Raw genomic sequence first — 22,050 nt, 5'->3', positions numbered from 1 at the left:
TCTGTGACCCAAGCAGCAGCGAGGTTGCTCAATGGGTGTTGAAGTGAGAAGACAAGAGCGGCTGCTTTGGACTGTGTATAGGTGATAGAGCTAGAGTGGAGGAGGTGTGAAGAAGCTGTTCGAAGACCCATGCCTGCATGTATGCTTTGGTGGAAGTCGTATTGTGCATCAGGTTCGGTTGCGCTCCTTTCGTGCGAGAAGCGTGAGTGCGAGTCCGTGCGCAGTCATCGTTGTCATTGCACACCGCGGCACCGCGCATGCAAGCACGGAGCACGTCGATCTCAGACTCACGACGGATGGACTCGTGAGTTGCGACTTTCGAGTTCTTTCGCAGCTTCGTGCTCTCGTTTCCCCTCCAGACTATCCCGTCAAGCTCGATCACTGTGACAATGCCACTCGCGAGTTGAGGACTCCGCACACACATTGCCGAAGACTTCTCCACTTGCCCCCGCTCGCGAGTCGTAAGCTGGCTAGGAAAAATCTAGAACAGAACAGGAAGATCACACCGGCGAGCTGTTGGGCCCATCGTTGGGACGTACGAGTTAGGGAGGAGCACGTGCGTCGACTGTTAGACGCCGTCCGCGAGGATTGGATCCTTCTCGCCGCCCCAGGGAACACTGCAGAGCTTGTGTCAGCAGGCGACTGCCCGTTCGACCAGCATGGCATCCACACTGGGGTCTTTGCTCTACATCTCCCTCTTGCTGGTCAATGCCATTGCGATTTTGAACGAGGAGCGCTTCTTGGCCAGAGGTGAGTGGAGATGTGCATTTGTTGTCATTGCGTGCGATAAGTGGTGGAGGTCATGGCAACTCTTGGGCCGGTCTGAGCTGGGTGGTCGATTCGTGCGTTGATGGAGCGGGTTGCCCATCCTTCGGTCTGGACAAGGGCCACTTCCGCCGTGGAGCGGGCTGTCGCCTTACTCGCGTCCCGTCTCGTTGCAGAGAGCAGAGGCGCACACGATGGATGACCCGCGACAACCTCCGACACACGGATGACATGCCAAGCTGACCATACGCACCTCTTCTCAATCGCGACATTGCGGCATAGTGGGTTGGTCCACAGTGTCCACACAACCGAACAGCGCAGCAGCTTTCGATCCTGCAGGATTCAATGGGCAACAATTGGGCTCAGAAGGACCGGGCGTCAAGGCGAGGCTGATCAGTCTCATAGGAGCTGTGCGGATGTTGTTGAGGGGTAAGTGTGTGATGGCGTCTTTGCGTCAAGCGAGATTAAGCTCGCGGCTCCACGGTCTCGCTTGGCTCCGACTGATACGGAAGCCCTGACAGAATTTTGCCCGCCTCTACAACGTACTCAGTGCCGCTAATCGCTCTCAACATCGTTGTGATCATCTACGAGTTGCTCCTGGGCTAGCGATTGTATGTGCTCTGGCAGCGCATACATCCCCACTTTCGAGCACCTAGTCGAGTCGCCCGCGGCGCGAAAAGAAAAACGAACGACATGTACACGTTTGCCTATCTCAGGTTTAGAAGGGATGGTCGGACCTTCAAGGAAGACAACCTGCGCGACGACCACGCGGCTTCTACAGGACAAAGTCCGGCTTGGGCGCAAGCTAGTCCGAGTTTGTTGGCGCGAGCCACTTACTAGTCACAATCAAGAATGTAATGTATGTCCAGAATGCTTTGACCTCTGTCAAGAAGGTGTGTCGGATGGGTCTTGTGATGAAATGAACCCGAAGCAAGGTGTGCCGACACCGCTGCAGCTCTACAGGATGTGCTGCAGGACTGAGAGAGCGGGCCGCTCTACGAAGAGATTAGAGGAGTATATTGGCGGTGTAATCGCATGATGGCAGTGAAGAGAGTAAAGGCGGGGCCCGGCGCAAAGTGCGGCGAATAGTCCCCCGATATTCAGGCATGTGAATGGGGGGAGGGACTCTCCCAAAGCCTTATGAGCATCCGCACACAGAAGGCTTTCTTCGAGACTTGAGGAGGCATATGAATTGGAAGGCCGGCTCGCGCGAGGTGTGTGCGCAATCACAAGTGAGCGGTGGTGCAGTCACAGGTCAACAGGGACTGCCTTCCAGAAATTGAATGACGAGTGGGAAAATGTGAGAGACAGCCACGTGTACTGCATGCCTGCCCGTGCACCCACGTACTGTATACCGTAGGCTTGTATGGGTGCATGCATATACATGCTGCTTCTATGATTGTATCGCTCTTCCGCGCTTTCCGCACTTGCCGCATTTCACGTATGCGCTTCTCTCCGCCTTTTTTTTCAATTACCCCGCATTTGCAGCTGGGGATCGGCCATTCGAGACCTCGCTTCGTTGGCTATAGCGCTCGGGATTTCAAAGGTGGAGAATCATGTATGTGGCTATGCGGTGTGAGAGTAGAGGATGAAGAGGGAGAAGGAATAGTTCAGAGAGAGAGAGAGAGAGAGAAAGAGAGAGAATGGTCCGTGTCTGTGTGATGCGAGGCAGATGAAGGGCCTTTCTTGTGTTTGTGCCTTGCGGCGGATGCAAGTCTCGAGTGGAGACTCACACTCACACTGTGACTGCCACCATGCGGATGGTGCTCGGACATCTTCGCCTGGATACACAATCACAGCGGCGAGTAGTGGGTGCCTGTGCTCACTACACGGCAAATCTCAGCTCTTCTCTGTCTGTAGGTACGGTTCATGCACTTGTGACTCTTCTGGTGGCGACGCAGTGCAAAGGCCTCGTATGGAAGGGTGGAGGATGTGAGTTCGACATACAGTACATGCGCATCAGCTGCTGCTGGGATGCGGGGAAAACCAGCGAGTAGACGCTACCCCGTACCCGTCCCCGTCCCCGTACCTGCGGCATTGATGAAAGGCATGCGAGTCGGATGAGTGTGAGTGCCATCCACACTCAGACTCTCTCCTTTGCCCTTGCCTTGCCTTTCTCGCAAGACCGCAAAAGTGACTTTTGTATAAGAGCGAGACACACAGAGAAATTCAGACCACAACTGTCAGCCCCCACCGCCTCTTCACCCATCCTCCTAACCATCTCTACTACTTTCCCCCACGCTCACTCCTCCAATCCTCTCTGACCCACCCCATAGCCCTCCTGCTTCATTGTACATCAAAACGCGATGAAGTTTGTTGTCGCTTCCATCATCGCTGCGGCGCTCGGCATCGCCTCCACAACCCACGGTGCACCCACTCTACCAACGTGAGTAAGAGAATGCTCCCACCCTTTCATTGCTTTGCACAGAAGATCGTCAGTGCTGATCCCACCACGAGTCTCGTTTCATCTGAGCACAGCACCGGACCTCTTCCCAATTCGTACTACTCTCTGCAATACCAAGACAATCTGGTCAAGAATCAGCGCAACATCGCCGGTCAACCCTTCGCAAAGTACTTTCGACCCGATCTCTTCCTCTACAAGGAAGCCATCGATGCTGGAAAGCAGTCGTTGAACTGCAACACTCAAGCCTTGAAGCAAGATCTTTCGGACATTCGTCGTTTGCAAACGCCCATCACCAACGAACTGCCCGGAGAGAGCGGCTGGTGCTCTTACCCCGATGGTGGAGGCTACGTAGCAAGCAAGACTTACTGGCCAGGCGTTACTGGCGAAATGATCACCTGGTGGTTCTGGTGGCATTCGGCCGCAAGCGTTCGTTATTCCCTCTGGCATCCTTGGGGACACGTCTCCATCGACTCGACCTACAAGGACAGGCTGGACAATCCCAATCTCTTGAACCAACAAAAGTACATCGGTGCGGTTCATCACATCAACGAGATCATCGGAGATCAATTGCTGCCCATTGATATTCATTTCAAAAACGTCAGCGATATCGGGTTGGATCCGACTCAATTGGCACCCAACGGCATCGTCGCTTCCGCATCTGGCGAGATCTACGCTCAAGGAACGCCGTTGAAGATCGCAAACATGTATCACTTTTGGCACGAAGTTCCCGGCGGTCTGATTTTGCGTTCGCGCTACTTTTTGGGAAACAATGTTCAAGTGCAGATTCCTATTCTGGGTCAATTCCTTCCCATCAACCAGATTGCCGCCTTGCTGGGCATCAAAAACATCATCGCAGGTAGACCCCTCTCTCTGCAGCAATTCTTCCACGACTCGCAGGAGATGACCCATTTGGCTTCCATCCTGCCCGACCTCTTCAAAGAGTACGGTCAGCTCAGCAAGTCAGGAGGCACTTTCTAGCGCTGCCAAAGGCGCTCCAGTCTTTCACGTCATTCTTCCCTCTCACACCTCCTACCCTCTTCTCGTTTCCTGCTTGCCTCGCCTCCCATCCCTCCTGTCTGCCGCTTTGCCCTTCTCGCACTCGCCCAAGCCCCCTACTTACACAACCTTTCGTCTTCTGTACCTCAATGCTCGTGCGCCCCATACCTCGTGCGAAGATGCCAAGGACATGTTTCACCGTATTATCGCTTTAGCCACAATGAGCCCTACCTCGAACGGCTCGTGATTACAGTCGTGCATCTCCGGATCACTTGCTCACAGCGTGAGTGCGGGTCATCAACGCTTTTCATCGGCACACATTTCCGCACGCACGCCCGCACGCACGCACGCGCAACGACATAACAAGTTGCCATTTTCATTTCATTCATCGCTCGTCTACACGATTGCCGGCTTTTAACAAAAAGCGTGCAACCCTCGAGTGTCCGATTGGGAATCCCAGCGACTCTGCGCAGCTAGAACGCTACGTCTTGATTCTAGCCTCAAACCTCCTAGCCAAGGCCGCGCCCAAAAAGGCGGCAAAAAAGACGGCAGTAATGACTGCCGGTTTCCTATAATGATCCTTCTTGTCCAATTTGTACGTCACAAACACGTTGCGTCCATGATGATCCGAGCATGCTTTTCTTTCCAACACCAACGATGGTCGACCGGTCGAGTCGAGGTAGGTGGTGTAGATGGATTGCGCCACGCTGTCCAGCAGAAAAGGCGCGGCGTAGGTAATGTCCCTTGATTCGGCACATTGCAACATGAGCGAAAGCAAGCAAGGAATGTGAGCAGGGCTCAGGTGCGGCGTCCAAGTCGCTCGACAATAGATCTCAACACTCACTTTGCGCCCTCCGGCAGCACAATGGTCGTTCGAGCAGAGTCAACCGCCACATCAGTAATGGGAGTTAAGAATGGTACAGCGACGCTATACCTCTCCTGTCCATCTACCAGCACTCTCTTGCCCCAGCTGCCTTTGGCCAGGTTGAGGTGATAGCCGATACTGAAGGTGAAATTCCAGCCTCCCAGCAAGGGGTAGCGAGGTACCAGATCCAAAGAGGAAGCTCTGTGAGCTGCCAATTTGTGAGGGGCTGTATGGATGTACTGAGGAGCGTTTGGTGTAGGTCTGAAGTGACTTGTCGAAATGTTTCCAATCGCATCGACAAAGTAAGCGTCCTTGGCTCCAGGTGGGAGGTGCAAGAGCAGACTGTTGAGCGTATGAGAATTGTCTCGGTTGTACATCTGTGCCATCTGATGCTCTATGCGCGAAAAATGTCCCTTGAGCTTCGGTCCGTCGTTGCGCAGCCAGAGCTGATCGTCGATGGCAAGATTGTCTCCCCAGTGGGAAATCTCGACGTGCCGATCCGCTCGAACCACGCTGATCACTGGCGCGTCGTGCTTGTAGTGGACGGATGCTGCGCGGCGCGACTCGAGAGCTAGAGATGGGCTGTCTGAGAAGGATGGTACCGATACCCAGGGCCCATAGGTGATTGCAGCTCCCGATTTAGTCGCTTCGCTATCGGCATTTTCGGCTTTGGGCGAGCTTGCGGTGGCGGGAGAGAGGGAATGCGAAAGGATCTTTGGAGTCGATGTGCTGAGTGGGTCAGGAGGGCTCACTCATTAGCATGTATGCGTCTAGCTTGCGCACGTGAATGCATCATTCGCGACACCTTGTGCGAGGTACCCTGTCATGACTTACCGAATCTTCGTCCTTGCCTTGTTGGCTCCATAGAATGCGAGCGGCACAGCGTCGCCTGTCCAATGCAAGAACATCTCTTCCTTTTGAGCCACAGCTTTGGGCAAAGGCTCACTCTGGTGGAGCGTGACATAGTTGATCTGCAGCACCAGACTAGGAATTGGCTCTTCGGGGTGTTGTTTCTGGAAAAATCGAGGCGGCAAATCGATGGAGAAGAGGTGAGGAGTGGAGGTGGGTTGGAAGTGCACACCAGGCGCATTGGTCGCGTTACCCAAGCTGGACAAACCCGAAGCATCGGGCGACAAGTGTCGCTTGACAGGTAGGATAGCTCTATCGGTACTCTGCATGCCGGCTCCTAGCTTAGCGGTGCATTCCATCCAACTCAATCCCCTGGCCTTTTCCGCGCTGAGAAGAAAATGGTAAACGGGCGGATCATTGGCGTACAGCTCGGGAGAGTTCAGCTCGACCTCGTGCACTTCTGAGATACTCGTTGTGCTACCGGACAGATCGATGTTGTGCTGCAGTGACTTCAGCGTGTAGTCCTTGGCGCTCGCACCTCTGACCAGGAGGACGAGTTGGGTGCTCAGGACGCCCAAAAGCAGCAGCATTGCCAAGGTGGCACGAGCTGAATGAATCTGTGCAGCTCGAAGCGACGTCATCTTGGCGAGATGGGCTGCCTGTACTACCGCGAATACAGGCTTTGCGAAGTGATGATGGGAGGCAGCCGGAAGGCACCAGCAGTCGTGTTTGTGAAGATGGCAGGTCTGGACATTCAGTGATTCGCATGACACGTCGACCAGCAGCAGCAGCCTTACTCGAAGACTTGCGTAGGAAAGCTTTCGCAGCCGCGGTGCAACACATAACCAGCAGCAGCGCGCAAGCGAAAGCCCGTGCGCGGCGTGGCAGATCCGAACACGTGATCGTGCCCCGGTGTTCACGCACACCAGCACATTCACAACACGTACGCAGCACGCGAAGCTGCAACACCAACGCTCACGATTTCACAGGATTGCCTTCTATCCATCATCTCATCTCACTCGTCTCAGACCGAAGCTTGCCGAGGCAGAGCGCCTGCCAGTGATTCGATTTGCCTTTCGGGTCACAATAGTGCAAGGTCACCATCAGAATCGGAACAAGCGCCAGGACACGCTTGACAGTCGAACTTGCCGTGTTCTCAAGCGTCCGCATCATCAGCCATCCCATCGCGTCGACCTCTCATCGCTGCTCTTCAGTTGCAGCGCATCACGTCCTATCATGTCATCAGCATACATCGGTCTTCGGGTCCGTCTGACCCTGCATCCTTCTAGCGGCACATCTTCCCATACTCTAGTCGGTAGGATACAAAGCATAGACGCATCTAGCGGCATCCTCAAGCTCTTGCTAGACGATGGAAACACCTTGGAAACAGTGGATCGAAGCAAGATCGCTGGTATTGAAATGATTGGGGAGCGCACGGCCAACGTCGGCGCCTCTTCAAGCTCGTACAACCAACTGACAGTCCCTTCAGGCTCGACGCCCAGCTCCTCCCTCGTCTCCTACCCCCCTACCCCATCAACTCCTCAGACAACATCGAGCAAAGCTTCAAAGAAGAGGGCTGCGAAGGCAGCAGCAGTCGCTGCAGCTTCAGCTTCGCTGGCTCATGCTGAGCCTCCCAAAGGTCCCAAGGCCATGTCTGTGACGCCCAAGAAGGAAAGCAAAGCCAAAAATCTCGTCGCGAGTCAGACGCAAGCAAATCAAGAGTACGAGGAGGATTTCGACTTTGACAAGGCACTCAAGAGCTTCGACAAGAAGGCGGTCTGGGATCAGATTCGGGTGAGCGTCAGGACCGATGCAGCGCAGCCGCTCAGAGTGCATTCTGTATCGACGTGCAGTTGAGCTGAAAGTGGACGCCGTCTCGTACGCCCATCTAACCGATCTTGACATCAGGCATCAGATCAGACGGACCCTTCGCTGCGTCTGCACGCGCACAACAGAGCAACAGCAGCAGCAGCACGTAAAAGCTCTTCACCTGTTCCTCTCAGCGGCAGCGCGCCCGACTTGGACGCTCTAACGCTGTCATCACGGGGTCGGATTGCAGCCGCTCGGAATCCGCAAGAAAAGCTGAGAGCTGACGAGAACGTGTTGAGTCCCAGTCCTCCGCCTGCTTCCGAACGACTGTCATCGCATGTCAATGGTAGCGGGACACACGGTACTGATGGGATTGTTGGAGGGAGGGAACAAGAAGTGCAAGGCAAATTGGAGCTGCTTTCCGCCTTGACGGGCATTGATATTGCACTAGCCAGACCTGCAGAGGATCAAGCTGCAGAGGCCCTGCCGCACAATGGTAGTGGCAGCAATTCAACGTACGATCTCACGCTCTACACCTCTCCACAGGCTCGGACAAAGCACCTTTCTCAAGCCAGCGCCTCCTCCGCCTCCTCGACAATCAATGCAGGCAACCTGACCGTCCGTCTCTCTGGAACGCTGAGCAAGCTTCGATACAATGGTCCCGTGCCGTCCGCCTCGGATCAGACGCTGATTGCAGCATTGCCCGTAAAGTATGCGAAACCTCTAGGACTCGGAGGTACGGAGCGGGCAGGAGCTTTTGTAAAGAGGTTGGGAGAGTGGGTCGCTGCGAGCGCTGCGGGTGTTGCGACGAGCGTCGCGACTGAAGAGAGGAATACGGCGGATTAAACGCCAGGGTCGCTGCTATGACGTTGAGAAAGGAAAGCGCGGCGAGCAAAGTTGGGCCCGCCAAGTCGTAAAGAGGCTGGATATTGGCTGATCAGAACGAAAAAAGGATGGGAAGATCTTTGAAAACGCTCTCCTGAGGATCGTGGGCGGCAGGTGGGACTGGGCGAGGAGACGACGGAAGAGCAAGGAATGGAAGGATATCCGAGAATGTATTTGCTGAAATGCTCAGAACAAGGCTGCGGGATCGGATGCGAGGAGTGCAGGAAAGGAGGGTCTGGGGGGAGGGAGGGGCTAGGGGGACAGACACGTAGTTGCAACCTCAGGCACTTGCAAATCGCCAAATGTTTTGCAGAGGAATGTCATGCGGTGTAGAGGGAGCTCGATTCTGGTCCCATGCCGGCGCCAGTGTGATACATGCGAATCCACGCAGCTTTCGAAGCGACCAGGATTCAACTTTCTCCGTGCCGAGGGACTTTCGCTCCCTTAGGGAAAATGTGGCTCGCTGCCTGTCGGTCAGCGCGCACTTCACAAGAGGGAACCTGAAACAAATGATCCACATGGCAATCTCCTCGATCGAGCTGTGCTCAGCAAGTTTAAAAAAAAAAAAAGACGAGACGTGCGAAGGCTCAGGTCTACAGGCGGGTTGCGCGAAGCGGAAAGGTCTGCGGAGTGGAAGAGCGGTGAGAAGCAAGAAGCAGTGTGGGATGGTATCAGAGCTGTACTGGCCAGCCACGTTGTGTCCAGCTGGACGCTCCTCCTGCCACAAAGCTGGCCTCGTAGCCGCGATGTCTGAGGACGGAAGTGGCGATGCGCGAAGCGCCTCCATCTTGACAGACGACCAGAATCTGGGCTGCTGCTGCTGCTGCTGCTGCTGCTGATGGTTGGTCTTGCGAATCGACGCTGCTGCTGCTGCTCAAGATCTCTAGACCTCGCGAGTTGTCGGGCTCGAAGAGCGAATCGAGCTCTTTCCACTGTTCAGCGAGCAAATGGGGGTCGCTAAAGGGATCCGTAGAAGTTTCGCTGACGTGCTGCAGCTCGACAGATGTGGCTTGAAAGAATCTGGAAGATTTAACGCTGGATCCTCTCAGGTCGAGAAGCTTGACGCCTTTGCGAAGCGTGGCTATGCTGCTCCTCTCGGGAGACGTACCAGCTGTGGAAGTAGCACTGGAGGATTTTGACGCTCTAAAACCTGCGTCGGATGCGGAGGAAGAAGAAGAGATGGAGGATGTGCTGCTCTCTACGCTGATGTCGCTCGGTGTGGCCGAAGGACGACGCAAATCAGCCAGTCGATCAGCAAGCTCTTCAACGGAAGCGGATCCGCTCGTCGACGTCGACTTGCTGTGCTCCTCATTGCTGCTAGCTTCGCACTGTTCCAGCTTGTAAGTATAGGCCAGCTCGAAGGCCTTGTGGGGCTGCAGCTCCCACGCGTCGTCGTAACGGTACAGGTCGACACCAATGAGAACGTCGTTCTGAATGGGATGAAAAGTTTCCGTCGGCAGCTTGGAAAAGTACTCGTCGATGTACTGGTAAGGTCCATCGCAAGCCATGAAAGCTGCGTGAATGGGTGCTCCGGGCTGCTTGCGCAGAGCGTCTAGGTCGCCGTGGACCTCAATGTGTCTTCGAAGGTGCTGGAACAGCCCCTGCAGGTTGAATCCGGACGAAGGGCCGCACATCAATCCCGTTCTGCAAAGCTCGATGGATCGCGCATAAGAGTCGGCAGATCCCACCCATTCCATTGCGTCGATCGCATCTCTCCATGGGAATTCTACCGGAGCCAGAAGAGCTTCTGATCGAGGTCCTGGGACTCGATCGCCAGGTGCTGTGGTCACACCGATGCGTTTGACCGTCGGCAAAAGCCTCTTGAGAGCCAAACCTGTTCCCGTCATGGTTCCAGCAGTTCCCATACCAGCAACGAAAATGTCCATCTCGGGCAGCTGCTTGGCCAATTGAGGTCCCGTCCATCGCATATGGCTTTCGTAGTTGGCCGGGTTGGCGTACTGGTCGGGATTGAAAGACCCCTCTTCTTTACCCCGTAGCAGCGCTTTATAGATACCGCCGCGCGGATCCAAAGGTTCAGGCTGCGACGGGCCTCCAAAGAGATGCAATTTGAGTCCAAAGAAGCGCATGAGCTTCAACTTTGCGTCCGAAGTCTTGTTCGAGAGATAGGCAGAGACATCATCCACGCCCATGATGCGCGCCAAGATGCTCAACGAAATGACGGTGCTGCCGCTAGAGTATTCGACGATTCGAGAAACCTTTTCCGAGCCTTCTTTTCGACGCGAGATCTGGGCCGCGCTCTGACCTTCGAGCGCGAAACCCGCATCGATTCCGCCTTGCTGCAACATGTTGAGCGCCGGCAAGGATTTGACGTTGCCGGCGGGCAAAGCGCTGTGAAGCTTGACGTAGACGTGAACATTGTGTGAGCGCAAGAAGGGATTCAACGATTCTGGTAGCTCCACGAGCGGTGTAGGCGGGTTCTGTTCAGGGTCGTAGAACTGCGGGAACGAAGATGGCATCAATTTACTTCATTGTCCTAAGTATGGCGAGTTGGGGCGCTCAGACTCACATCATGGAGGGACCGCTCGCCGCGAAAGACATTGTTAGGAGCAGGTGTCATGGTGTGAAGGGTGTGGTGGGTGGTCGCCGGGATTTCCATCAAGCTGACTTGTGTGAGTGCTTGTCGAGAAGGCAGCTTTCACGAGTAGGAGCGACTTGTCGCGCACCTCAAAGACCTTCCTTTTGAGGTCGACTTGGGAACCAATCGATGGTCAAGTCGGTCCGACGCAAAGATTTTTTTTTGCTTGTCCCAACATCGCAGAGGAGCACGTCTTCGCTGTCAGCTCGAAGAGGAGCAAGCGAAGAATGCGCCGTTCAGCAGGTGTTGCAAGACCCCCATCGCACCAGTGAAGGGAGAGCTGTTGAGCAAGTTTGGCCACGTTATGCACCGTGCACCCCCTTGGACCATGAGTCTTGAGTGCAGATCCGCCTTCGCACGTCCAGAATTTTGGACGCTACAAGCTGCAGACGCCTGTCAAGTCCTCATTGATCGTGAACTTTGTTCATACATTTACCGCTGCAGCATTGCTGGTGTAGAAGCAGTGCCTAGAAGGGTAAGCTAGGGAGGTAGATGAACGCCATGCTTGGCAAGCTTGCTCAGATGCCATGTATCGAGCAATTGTGAGTGTTTGTTGCGAACGCGCAATGTGCCAAGCTAGCACATCAATCTAAGTCTGTGTAGCGCAAGCAGCAGGATTGATGCCCTCGTACAGCCTCGAGGCTGCACAGCTACTCAACGAGGTTCCTCATCACGACTCCGAAGTCGAAAGAAAAGTGCAACGGCGGACCGTCATCAACGTGGATCTCCTGCCGCGTCGTCTAGCCGACGGCGCGTTTCTATTCGCGGTGCAGGTCAAGCTAGGTTTCCCCATGTCGCCATGACTAGATGCCTCACAACCAAGGGTCAGAGGAACATAAGCGAGCAGCGTTCGCGCAGCAGCAGTCGTCGCCAGAATGTATCTCGAAGATGAGTGACGTGATGGCGTGAATGTCTGATCGCAAGGCGCGAGAGCACCCACCTGCAGCCAGAAAGGCTCCGAGATGATCTTGGTGAGCGCTGCAGACGAGCGTGGGCCCGCCTTTGCGTTTGCGCTTGCGCTTGCGCTTGTTCCGCTTGCGCCTCTCACTCACGCTCAGCACACTGTCGCTGTAACAATGACAATTATGCTTTGGCACTGTACTCGGGCCGCTTACCTCAAAGTTGCCAGCATAGCGAGGGAAGCACAAGCTTAAAGAGTACCTTACCCGTTCTCGCAGTAACATCGAACCTCATATCGGCGCTACTGTGCGAGCAGAAGTGGTGCGCGAAAGGGGCCGGCGGATGCTGGCAAGAAGATATCCACGCTTTGTTTGCCAAGAAAAAAAAGTCAACGTGGACGACGGCCGTGGTGCGTCGATCCTGGAATAGCGCGCATCTTTGCCCTCGAGGTCGATGCAGAGTCGAGGGCTCGTCGAAGAAGAGGCGAAAAGGTGCCAGAGGAGATAGATGTACAGTAAGGTAGGTAGCAGCTTACCAAAAGAGAAAAAGGCACCGAGAGGGTACCCGCTTTGCACTCCGACGTTGTCTGATGACGCTAAAATAGCGCACAAGTATGGAGACCTGCCCAAGAAATTGTGAAGAATCAGGGGAGTGAATGCGTCATGCACGAGCTTTGAGGTGCATGCTGCTGCATGGGACTCCAACTCGAGCGTCCCCCTTCTCAATCACCGTTGCGTTCTCGCATCCACCTTCCACAGCCAGCAAGCAGCAAGCAGCATCGTTCACGTCCACACGGGTGCAGTCATGGCGCAGAATGCCGACCGTCTGGATGGAAGAGCGCATCCGTAGCGTCTGACATGTCGCCATCAACGGAGGCGATGGGGCAAGCAGCCGTCATTCTTTCTTCCCATCAAGTAGCCCTGGCACAGCTAGGGCAGCCGCGAATTACCGGCAAGGTCGTTCGTAAAAAGTCTCTAACAGTGCAGCTTGTACGCTCGACTCACCTCCCCAACTTTGTGCGATGCTGACCTCCACTCCGACACCGACAGGAGGAGGAAAAGATTCTTGAAGCCTCTCTCGCGAATTTTGCGAATTTGAAGCTGCCTCAAGCTCCAGCAACACGGGCACCAAGCCAAATGCCTTCGAGTGACGTCCCGAGACAATTTGGTCGAGAGAGTTAAGGGTGCTTTCGCTGCTGCATCTGCTGTACGTCGAGCTTCAAGTCAAGAGGCTGCAACATCAACCGCCTCGTCAACTCGATCACTCGCTCTACACGTATAAAGCCAAGTTGCACAAACGCGCCAACTGCGCAGACAGGCCTGCGGAGAGCGCACCACATTGACTCGAACGAGGGTGCTCAAATCTTTTGCCAAAATGTCAGCGGAACAAGACGTCAAAGGCGTACCGAAGATCGGATCCGCTCCCACATCTGCTGGAGAAAGGTTCTCGTCTGGTGGAATGGATTTGATCAACAGCCCAGAAGGGCTTGCGTCTAGGGTGGAATCTCCAAACACGTCCGGAAGTGCTTCTCCTGTCTCGCAAGATGTGGAGAAGCAAAGTCACGCATTCAACGAGCAGACCAACTATCTCCCGCCTAGAAAGTTGATTCCCGTGCGTAGCTAGGATCGTCGACATTTAGTCTCGAGCAGCTCTACTCGGCTGATCCTGATCCAATTTTTGCGCGGTCCTGCTACCTGCTGGCCAGATCTTCTTGGCGTTGGCAGGGATCGACTTTGTGGCTTTGATGGATCAGACGACACTGAGCGTTGCGCTACCAATCATAGCTTCCGACTTCAACGCGGGTGCTCAATCCTCTTTCGTGAGCTCCGCATATTTCATCAGCAGGTGAGTCTTCACTTCATACCGAGATCTGTAAAGCCGATTCGGATCCTGTCTTGTTTGCGTCCTTGGCTGAGTGTTTTGCGTCTGGGCCTCGCTGGCTAAAGCACGGCTTGTCAGCTCTTGTACGGCAGAGTAAGCGACATAACGGGTAGAAAGGCGCTCTTGATGGCTGGTCTTGCCGTCTTCTTCCTCGGATCCTTGGCATCTAGTCTGGCCCCCGATATCATCACACTCAGCGTGTTCAGAGCCATAACAGGTGTGGGCGGAGGCGGATTGATGACCCTGGCACAGATCATCGTGAGTCATCTCTCATGAGCTTGAATAGCATGCTGAGCGGTGAGTGGAGTCGCTGACGCCGCAGGGAGTCATGACCATAAGGTGTCAGACGTCGTGTCTTTGAGGCAACGCGGCAAATATCAGGGCATTCTTGGAGCGTGAGTCCGCAGAACGCAAATGATTTTTACGCCTGTAGAACCATATAGGCCGCCTCAACAAGTGTCCGACCCGCAGACTGACCACACTTCTTTCTGGTGGCTTCGTAGAGTCGTCGCATTGTCCAACGGAGTTGGTCCAGTGATAGGAGGAGCGCTAGCCTCCAACTCGTCATGGCGAAACATCTTCAGGCTGATGCTCCCCTGCTCCTTCGTGGGTGCAGTCGCAGCGTGGGTCTGGATGCCTTTGAAACCAGTGACGGGAAATTGGCGCAAGAAATTTGTGGCCATAGACTGGCTCGGAGCGCTTCTGAGTCTCGCAGCCGCGACTTTGGTGGTGCTCGGTCTGACTTGGGCAAGCGATTACGATTGGGTCAGCGTGCACGTGCTCGTGCCCCTTCTGATCGGTGTCGCAACAGCATTCGTCTTTTGTCTCTGGCAGTACTGGGGCGACAAACCTTCGAGACCAGCCTTGATGCCCATGCAAATATTCAAATCTGGCATCGTTTGCGGAGCTTGCATCACTCAAACCATCAACGGTTGGCTCTTTGTAACCCAAGTCTACTTCATTCCGCAGTTCTACCAACTTGCTTACGGCTACACACCAACGGTCGCCGGCGCTTTGATCCTGCCTTTGACGGTCGTCCAGACCGTAGCTTCGACGCTTTCTGGATTACTGATCACCTGGACAGGGCGCTATCGAGAGATCTTGCTGCTGGGTTGGGCGATGTGGTCGATCGGGCTGGGTCTATTCAGCACGCTGGACGAGTCTTCCAATCTAGGCAAACAAATCGGCTTTGGACTCTTGGCAGGTGTAGGAGTGGGAGCAACGCTTCAACCGAGCCTGATCGCCATTCAAGGTGCCGTTGACCGAAAACAAATGGCTGCTGTGACTGCCACGAGAATGTTTGTGCGGAATTTGGGAGGCGCTCTAGGTCTTGCGCTGGCTGGAACCATCGTCAACAACAGCGCTTCATCCTTCTTATCACCTTTGCCCGGTTGGGACGATGAACGAATCCGACAAGCGCTCAACAACCCTTCCACTTTTCTCAACGATGGCACCAAAGCCTCATCTGGCGCTGCTGCTCAAGCTCTCAACAGCAACGACATTGCAGCCCTTAGACGAGGTTATCGAAAAGGTTTCAGAAACGTCTTTATCCTCCTCGCAAGTCTGGGCGCTTTCAGCTTCTTCGTCGCCTTGTTCTTGATGAAGCAAAAGACGATTGATAGGGAGGACGATGCCGCACTGCGAGAACAGGCCGAGCAATCGTTGGAGAAGAAACGGGCATGCAGTCAAACGACACGCCATGCGCCGTCTACAGATCAAGCGAGCGAGGCGCGAGGGCAACCGGGCAGCAAAAATGCTTCTGCTCATCAAGAAGGACCAACTCCGAACCGCACAGACCAGTCTCGACGCCCTTCTTCTGTCACGGTCTACACGACTAGACCATCTTTAGAAGGTGGAGTTCCCAAATGAGCCGCATACTCGCCCATCCGTCCCGCATACGCAGTCAGTCCCATCCCCTCGCCACAAAGAGCCTGCACTACTGCCAAACGATATCTGTACAGCTCTGATGCACGAATCTCTTTTGACGCAAGAGATGTCAATTTCAAAACCCCCATGTACGGCCGCATATTGACACCATCTGGATTTGCGCGTGGGAGAAAACAGCGAGGGAGCGTGCTGCTCAAAGAGCCTTGTGATGTTTTCTATCGTTTCCCTTGCCTGCTTGCGCCAGAATATTTGTTCACGTCCGTCAAAAGCGAGCGACTGTACAAGGCACCCTACGAGGCCTTCTCCTTGACCGCATCTTTGAGCTCCTCTACCTTGTGAGCTGCATTCTCCGCCGCTGGTGCAATGTACGCCTTCAGGCTGTCCGCGAAGCTGACCATGCAGACCGTCTGCCAAATGCCTGCAAGTAGTCAGGCAGTAGAGTGGGCAGCGCATGAATGATCAGAGCTGGTGATAGGCTCTAGCAGTGGCAAGGACACTCACCGAGGAAGATACGTGGAGTGACACCTCGGTAAAGGCCCTTGATTCCGTTCTCCTTGTAGATGTATCCTGTCAGGCGGGACCAAAAGCAGTGCGCACATCAGATCCAGGCACTGCATTTAATAGTCCCACTCTGCTGACTCACCAAGCGTGTTGCCAATTGTCAACTTGGCAGGCCTGTTCGATCCTGGCTCAGCCTTCGCCATGGATTGCATCTACCCCGCGCAGAGCCATGTCATCAGCGTCCTAGCCCGCAGTCAACACAGTCTCTGATCCCGGCAGTCAGCTCACCTCGACTCGGATGACCTCGATGGGCTGATTCCAACATCCAAGAGCACCGCCTGCAAGGATCCGTTGGGCCAGCCGAAGTGTTCAGCAAAACAGTGGCATACTATCTGACAGCGCACACGCACCAATGGAAGAGCAGAAAATTCTCTCCAACGCGCTCAGCTTGTCCTTCTCCGTCTTTCCGGACAAGGCACGAACAGGCGTCTCTGCCAAACGGGCGAAGCCCATACTGCGCAGGCGAGTCAAGCATTTTGCATGTAATTGTCAGCAACTCGGCCTGATGCTCCGGCAAGGGGCTCTCCAACTCACCGACTGCCCCAGTTGGTGCATTGCCTCACAGCAACAGCGTTTACACCCTTGTTGATACCCTTTATTCCCTCACGGCGATAGATATCCATGAAGACCTGGAACGTTCCTGGAGGCTTAATACCCGCAGCTGCTTGCTTGTGACGAGTGATCTCTGCAGTCTTCATGCAGGTGCAGAATCCTGAGAAAGCGAGGCGATGACGTTGTGAGTGCTCTGAATCCGTCGGCTGCTCGGTTATTGACATGCAGACTCTGAATGCTGCTTCTGTCTCCAGCTAGTTGTGCCGCATCCATTGGAGCCTACTACAACTTGTGCCGCTAGAAGGTGTGATTGAAGCACCGTCCTGCTACGGGTCAAGCACCGCATACAGCCGCATTGCAAAGAGACAGCCTGCTCTCCAGTCGATCCGGCATGCGATCTCGCGTGTACTCATCCGATGGGCATGCGAAGCGCTTGCAAAGCAGGCCTAGCGTAGGAACAACTTCGCTACCAACAACACGCTTCCAAATTGGTCATCCACTCACCCATAGTCGCGTACGCCTGAACAATACCTCCACCCATGCCTCCCAGCAGACCGCTAGTGCCAGGACTAGCGCCGGCAGTCTTTGCGACCTTTTCGATTTCACTAGCAGTGAAGATGAGGACAGCACCTTTTGTGCTAGCTTCAATCCAAGCCCAAGGGATCAGACCTTGATAGAAACCCAATACACCACCACGGGACCAGACCGTCCTGAGCGCTTCGACCATAGAAGCTTTGCGATTGGAAGCCATCTGCGTCTTGACCACCTCCAGAGGCTGTCCAAGCGTCGACACTTCGAACATGCTGAGAAAGATGAGGTGAAGAGGTGCGCATCAGCCAGTCACCTTCCCTACAATGGAAAAGCTGCGGTACGCCAGACATTCTGGCTCTGCGCTGAGCAAACTCACTTCATCGTTGCGCCGACGGCGATGTTGGACCATGAGAAGCCCTTCTGTTGAGGTGCCATTTTGAGAAGGGACCGAAAGCGAAGACACGAAGAATGGAGCTGGTAGTGTCTTGATGCAGGAATAGTGGATTGCAGAGCTGTCACTGTCAAGTCTAAAGCAGACAAAGCTATTCTGGCACGCAGGTGGGCGTGCGAGTGCTAAGAGAGCACCGGAGCGATGGTATGGTGTTGGGCGGAGAAGATGGAGATGAGGGTCAGGGATGGACAAGTCACAGTCAGAAAGAGTGCAGCTAGCTGCTACAAATCCAAACCAGTCACCAGTCCAAAAGATCGGCTCGTGCGCAATCGAGGTGCTCTGTGTGTGTGTGTGTGTGTGTGTGTGTGTGTGTGTGTGTGTGCCTGGGGGGAAGAACCCAAGAATGCCCGCCGTAGCGAGGTGCCGATAGCAATTGCGGTGCAGGCGCAGGAGCAGCAGCAGCGCATCAGACTCTCGACCCGACCCAATCTTGAATCGTGAAGCAGCTTGCTGCATGTACGTATGCACGCACGGATCCAAGTCTTAGCAGCGAGTGCATGCATGACCTTTTGGTTCATGTGCGCGTGCCTCGCCCGCCCCGCGATCCGTTTCTGTTGGATCGACCATCGCGTCGCAGCAACCAACGCCTCACAGATGTGCGCCCCGGTCTAGCAGCAGCTAGGGTGTGCGACCTCTCCTCCGCGGCGCGCGCATAAATGCAAGCTATACACTACGCGCACGGTAGGCTTCTCACGACGCGCCAAAAAGGCGCGCTTGTTCGCTGCAGAAGATCCGGTCCCAAAAGGACAATTTTGAATCGATGCCAGCAGCGCTGGATGTTAATTGCTGCTGCTGCTGCTGCTGCTGCTGCTGCTGGGATGATGAAAGCAGCGCTTCATTGTGATTGCCCTGCCCAGCGGGATGCAGTCAGCTAGCTAGCTAGCTATAGGACCAAAGCCTCTTCCTCAAGTGCGCACATGTACCCATCTTGCCACCTCGCCTTGGCTTGCATGACGCTATGGAATGGCTGCTTTCAAAGAGCCACTAATTAGGGCGCGAGCCTCGTCGTGAATCAGTCACAATAATGGTAATAGTCGTGCAAATGATGATGACGGACAAAGGAGAAGTCTAGCAGCACCTTCATTCAAGTCAGTCGTGAGTTTTGAGTCTGATCGAGTTTTAATCTGAATTGAATGTTAATAAGAATTTAACTACCGTCACACGTCCATCACGCGCGCGTGAGAGGGCAGGCATCCATGGCAGCGGGCAGCAGGATCGAGTGATCAGATCACGCGGCGCGCGCTCACACCCTATTCACGCACACGATTCACATTCAATTGCGATTCAAGATTGCATGCTGGGTCTTCACGCTTCGAAACTTCCAGTTGAATCAAGGCTAGCTCCCGCGCAATATCAAGCTCATACTCATCAGTTGTTCACTGCAAACATGCGCGCGCGGCCTTTGCCATCTCTGCCTGGATGAAGATGTAACATTCGCAATTTGCGGCAAGCCGCGCGTCCAGAAGAAGTTTGTCTGTCAAATCTTCGCCCCATCTCCGCGGCACCTGAACAGTCACCAAGCTCAACAAATCCGTGCGATTCCCCAACCGTCGGTCATGTCTCTTTTTTGAAGCTCGTAGAATGATCTCGAGCTGCGCGCTGTTTGTTGGTCCGCCCGGAAACGGAGAAGCTAGGGACGCACACGTGACGTGCTGTGCACGGACCGATTCGTGTTGCTTGTTGCTCCCAGTTGCAGGCTTTCATGTCAATCTTGAATCAAAAGTTCAACATTCTCGCCATGCCGAGACGCACGCAGCTTCTCAACATGGACATCCACCATCACGAATGTGAAGACAAAGGTGGAGAAGTGCCTGAGTCTCTCTCCATTCAAGCGCATACAAGGTGCAGATGTTAGCTTTCCCCGAAAGCTATCCTGCGCACTTAGCATTCGCTGGAGTATCTAAGAACCTTTCAGCCAAGAGCGACCAAAATCTCTCTCCGTCTACTCCGCGCGATCGTAGCGCCATCGTTCTTCAGATCAAATCAAGTTGGCCGGACGGGCGTCTCAATAATCACGAGCGCTATATAGCGCGGCGCGGCGCACCTCCTCCCGACTGCTGTCTGCGCCAAAGCGCAAAGCCAATCGGTATTGCTGGCCGATATTAGTCTTGGCTCATCCGCCTCGTCGCACTTTGCGCAATCACATTATCGCGACGTCTTAGAGGGCGCTATAGTCGCGAGTCAGTCATTGGCGCACGGGCTACTTGTGAGTGTCTTGCCGGCACGCAAGGCTGAGAGAGGCCTGGAGTATGCATCGACATAGCGGCATGACGTGCTGCGTTCTACGTGATGCTCCTAGACGCTTCTCGGGCCAAGCTCGTGGGCTCACGCGGCGAGCAAGGTACTGTGAGCCACGGTCGAGATTCCCCTTCCGACAAGAATACTCGAGCTGGTGCGGAGCGAAAGCTACCGCTTCTCGGTCCAGCACGGCTGGCCCACCTTCAAATCCAAGTGCACCCCTCTCGACATCGCAACCCAAGACGAGCGCAGCTACTGTCTCTTGCTCTGGGGAGCGGAGATTCTCACAGTCATCACTCAGCTCAACATGGGCATCTCGCGTTCTGCATCAACGAGCCACCAAAGAATCTTTATCACAGCCCGACCAGCGCATCAGACGTAGGATCCCAGCATTTGCCTTCGACATCGATGGCGTTCTTGTCAGAGGAGGAAACCCAATCGAAGGTCTTCTGCCCATTTTTCAGAGACTCAACCATGCCTTCTCATTCAGAGTACCCCACGTCTTTCTGACGAACGGAGGCGGTTACGCAGAAGCTGTCAGAGCGAAGCGCTTGGGCGAATTGACGCGCAGTGAGGTGAGCAGCTGTGCGACATCATCTCCAGCGCGGCTGGCACTCATCATGATCGACTTGCACTTGGCTCGTGACAGGTCTCCGAAGAACAGATCATTCAAGCGCACACAGTATTGCAAGAGCTCGTGCCCTCGTATGCAGATCGACCCGTGCTGGTTCTTGGCGGCGCCTCCGAGTCCAAAGTACGGACGGTGCACGATGTGATGCGCGGGTGAGTGCATCAGGCCGGTTAGACGTAATTCCGCACAGGCTCATCGAACCGATTACGTCCCGCCACCTCTCTAGCTACGGCTTCAAAAACTTCACTCTAGCCTCCGAGGTGCATTCATGGAGGTCCGATGTTTGGCCATTCCACGACGCTCCCGAGGGCAATCTAAGTGAAGGTCGAACGTGGCTGAAACGTCATGCCGAGCAGCGGCATCACCACGAGGCAGTGTCAGAGAGACGCTTCGGGGCTGTCATCGTTTTCCACGACTCGAGAGATTGGGGAGGGGACATTCAGCTCATGTGCGATGTGTTGCGAAGCCCGACTGGTCAGATTGGGACGCTGGGTGATGACACGCATCCGCAAGCCCCCGTCTTTTTCACCCACGAGGATCTGAGTGAGTGCCTGCGTGAGCATGCGCCCCCCCCCCCCCCCCCCTTTTTTTGGTCAGTCGAGCTCATAAATAGCTTCGAACACTGCACACAGTCTGGACCAACTCCTTTCCCACGCCCAGATTCGGGCAGGGCGCTTTCCAGCTTGCTGCACGAGCAGTGTACAAGGCGGCGTCTGGCAGAGAGTTGCAAGCGACGACTTTCGGCAAACCTCATCGTGCTACGTATGCTTTTGCTGAAAAGAAGCTCAAGGGCTTTGCACAGGCGCAAGGATTGGGAGCGGAGGATGTTGCAGATGTGTGGATGATCGGTGATAATCCCGGTGAGTGTGAGCGCTGTTGAAGCGCGCCTAGACGAGTCCAAGACGGGCAGGATGAGCAGAGAAATTCCGGACTGAAATCTAGCGCACCTCCTTCTCTCTCTCCCCCGCCCTCCGACGCAGCCTCCGACATTGCAGGGGCCAATGCGTTTGGTTGGAAATCTGCATTGGTGAGAAAACATGCTTGAAGCTCTTGACTTTGTGAAAGTTCTGGAAGCGCTCACTCTTTCGTTCACGCGTTGCGCCCCGCCCCCTGTCGTCGTAGGTCGAGACTGGAGTGTATGTGCCAGGCACACGGGCAGCTTTTGAGCCCACCATGCATGCGCGCTCAGCAGAGCAAGCCGTTGAGCGCATTCTTGCTCAGTACAATCTCGATTGAGATCGAGCGCCCC

General features: G+C 54.8%; 10 protein-coding genes across 10 annotated transcripts; 7 read left to right on the top strand and 3 right to left on the bottom strand.

Moving 5' to 3' along the window:
* Positions 1–298: 298 nt before the first annotated feature.
* Positions 299–1,634, top strand: IE81DRAFT_326423 (Yos1-like protein). Its single transcript, XM_025514812.1, has 3 exons — positions 299–750; positions 1,048–1,194; positions 1,316–1,634. The coding sequence occupies exons 1-3, from the start codon at positions 660–662 to the stop codon at positions 1,369–1,371; spliced, it is 294 nt and encodes a 97-aa protein (XP_025366698.1). The 5' UTR covers positions 299–659; the 3' UTR covers positions 1,372–1,634.
* A 1,283-nt stretch (positions 1,635–2,917) lies between these two features.
* IE81DRAFT_21949 (hypothetical protein) lies at positions 2,918–4,270 on the top strand. Its single transcript, XM_025511028.1, has 2 exons — positions 2,918–3,151; positions 3,244–4,270. Exons 1-2 carry the CDS (start codon positions 3,072–3,074, stop codon positions 4,145–4,147), a joined length of 984 nt encoding a protein of 327 aa, XP_025366697.1. The 5' UTR covers positions 2,918–3,071; the 3' UTR covers positions 4,148–4,270.
* A 376-nt stretch (positions 4,271–4,646) lies between these two features.
* Positions 4,647–6,208, bottom strand: IE81DRAFT_294696 (Ribophorin I; the record flags this gene model as incomplete). Its single annotated transcript, XM_025512066.1, has 3 exons — positions 4,647–4,908; positions 5,010–5,759; positions 5,865–6,208. The coding sequence occupies 3 exons, from the start codon at positions 6,206–6,208 to the stop codon at positions 4,647–4,649; spliced, it is 1,356 nt and encodes a 451-aa protein (XP_025366696.1).
* Positions 6,209–6,819: 611 nt separating this feature from the next.
* Positions 6,820–8,859, top strand: IE81DRAFT_326420 (hypothetical protein). Its single transcript, XM_025514811.1, has 2 exons — positions 6,820–7,673; positions 7,788–8,859. The coding sequence occupies exons 1-2, from the start codon at positions 7,116–7,118 to the stop codon at positions 8,532–8,534; spliced, it is 1,305 nt and encodes a 434-aa protein (XP_025366695.1). The 5' UTR covers positions 6,820–7,115; the 3' UTR covers positions 8,535–8,859.
* A 385-nt stretch (positions 8,860–9,244) lies between these two features.
* IE81DRAFT_350076 (tryptophan synthase beta subunit-like PLP-dependent enzyme) lies at positions 9,245–11,151 on the bottom strand (the record flags this gene model as incomplete). The annotated part of the gene is made up of 2 exons (XM_025516481.1): positions 9,245–11,029; positions 11,101–11,151. The coding sequence occupies 2 exons, from the start codon at positions 11,149–11,151 to the stop codon at positions 9,245–9,247; spliced, it is 1,836 nt and encodes a 611-aa protein (XP_025366694.1).
* A 972-nt stretch (positions 11,152–12,123) lies between these two features.
* Positions 12,124–12,594, top strand: IE81DRAFT_326418 (hypothetical protein). The gene has a single exon (XM_025514810.1). The coding sequence runs from the start codon at positions 12,132–12,134 to the stop codon at positions 12,321–12,323; it is 192 nt and encodes a 63-aa protein (XP_025366693.1). The 5' UTR covers positions 12,124–12,131; the 3' UTR covers positions 12,324–12,594.
* A 332-nt stretch (positions 12,595–12,926) lies between these two features.
* On the top strand, positions 12,927–13,250 carry IE81DRAFT_350075 (hypothetical protein; the record flags this gene model as incomplete). The annotated part of the gene is made up of 2 exons (XM_025516480.1): positions 12,927–13,058; positions 13,119–13,250. The coding sequence occupies 2 exons, from the start codon at positions 12,927–12,929 to the stop codon at positions 13,248–13,250; spliced, it is 264 nt and encodes an 87-aa protein (XP_025366692.1).
* Positions 13,251–13,270: 20 nt separating this feature from the next.
* IE81DRAFT_21876 (MFS general substrate transporter) lies at positions 13,271–16,316 on the top strand. The gene is made up of 5 exons (XM_025511022.1): positions 13,271–13,680; positions 13,775–13,914; positions 14,016–14,208; positions 14,290–14,345; positions 14,454–16,316. Exons 1-5 carry the CDS (start codon positions 13,444–13,446, stop codon positions 15,817–15,819), a joined length of 1,992 nt encoding a protein of 663 aa, XP_025366691.1. The 5' UTR covers positions 13,271–13,443; the 3' UTR covers positions 15,820–16,316.
* Positions 15,912–18,250, bottom strand: IE81DRAFT_326417 (mitochondrial carrier). Its single transcript, XM_025514809.1, has 8 exons — positions 17,858–18,250; positions 17,455–17,753; positions 16,933–17,110; positions 16,749–16,852; positions 16,627–16,676; positions 16,481–16,550; positions 16,339–16,404; positions 15,912–16,255 (listed from the first exon to the last, which is right to left on the bottom strand). The coding sequence occupies exons 1-8, from the start codon at positions 17,914–17,916 to the stop codon at positions 16,128–16,130; spliced, it is 954 nt and encodes a 317-aa protein (XP_025366690.1). The 5' UTR covers positions 17,917–18,250; the 3' UTR covers positions 15,912–16,127.
* A 1,971-nt stretch (positions 18,251–20,221) lies between these two features.
* On the top strand, positions 20,222–22,050 carry IE81DRAFT_338408 (HAD-superfamily hydrolase; the record flags this gene model as incomplete). The annotated part of the gene is made up of 7 exons (XM_025515542.1): positions 20,222–20,273; positions 20,561–20,745; positions 20,820–20,953; positions 21,028–21,344; positions 21,434–21,661; positions 21,782–21,828; positions 21,924–22,050. The coding sequence occupies 7 exons, from the start codon at positions 20,222–20,224 to the stop codon at positions 22,035–22,037; spliced, it is 1,077 nt and encodes a 358-aa protein (XP_025366689.1). The 3' UTR covers positions 22,038–22,050.

This window comes from Ceraceosorus guamensis (assembly GCF_003144195.1).
Source record: "Ceraceosorus guamensis strain MCA 4658 unplaced genomic scaffold IE81scaffold_110, whole genome shotgun sequence".
In the NCBI taxonomy this organism is placed as follows: domain Eukaryota; kingdom Fungi; phylum Basidiomycota; class Exobasidiomycetes; order Ceraceosorales; family Ceraceosoraceae; genus Ceraceosorus; species Ceraceosorus guamensis.
This window is presented reverse-complemented; position numbering and strand designations above follow the sequence as displayed.

Bases quoted from the DNA above. Each gene is read 5' to 3' on its own strand.
- IE81DRAFT_326420 (XM_025514811.1), top strand. From the start codon at position 7,116: ATGTCATCAGCATACATCGGTCTTCGGGTCCGTCTGACCCTGCATCCT. The intron at 7,674-7,787 runs GTGAGCGTCAGG...TCTTGACATCAG, and splicing joins CGGTCTGGGATCAGATTCGG to GCATCAGATCAGACGGACCC.
- IE81DRAFT_21876 (XM_025511022.1), top strand. From the start codon at position 13,444: ATGTCAGCGGAACAAGACGTCAAAGGCGTACCGAAGATCGGATCCGCT. The intron at 13,681-13,774 runs GTGCGTAGCTAG...CCTGCTGGCCAG, and splicing joins CGCCTAGAAAGTTGATTCCC to ATCTTCTTGGCGTTGGCAGG. The intron at 14,346-14,453 runs GTGAGTCCGCAG...GTGGCTTCGTAG, and splicing joins TATCAGGGCATTCTTGGAGC to AGTCGTCGCATTGTCCAACG.
- IE81DRAFT_326417 (XM_025514809.1), bottom strand. From the start codon at position 17,916: ATGGCACCTCAACAGAAGGGCTTCTCATGGTCCAACATCGCCGTCGGC. The intron at 17,754-17,857 runs GTGAGTTTGCTC...CATCTTTCTCAG, and splicing joins GCCGTCGGCGCAACGATGAA to CATGTTCGAAGTGTCGACGC. The intron at 16,551-16,626 runs GTGAGCTGACTG...TGCGCGGGGTAG, and splicing joins TCGAGGTCATCCGAGTCGAG to ATGCAATCCATGGCGAAGGC.
- IE81DRAFT_21949 (XM_025511028.1), top strand. From the start codon at position 3,072: ATGAAGTTTGTTGTCGCTTCCATCATCGCTGCGGCGCTCGGCATCGCC. The intron at 3,152-3,243 runs GTGAGTAAGAGA...ATCTGAGCACAG, and splicing joins GGTGCACCCACTCTACCAAC to CACCGGACCTCTTCCCAATT.
- IE81DRAFT_326423 (XM_025514812.1), top strand. From the start codon at position 660: ATGGCATCCACACTGGGGTCTTTGCTCTACATCTCCCTCTTGCTGGTC. The intron at 751-1,047 runs GTGAGTGGAGAT...ATTGCGGCATAG, and splicing joins GGAGCGCTTCTTGGCCAGAG to TGGGTTGGTCCACAGTGTCC. The intron at 1,195-1,315 runs GTAAGTGTGTGA...CAACGTACTCAG, and splicing joins TGTGCGGATGTTGTTGAGGG to TGCCGCTAATCGCTCTCAAC.
- IE81DRAFT_326418 (XM_025514810.1), top strand. From the start codon at position 12,132: ATGATCTTGGTGAGCGCTGCAGACGAGCGTGGGCCCGCCTTTGCGTTT.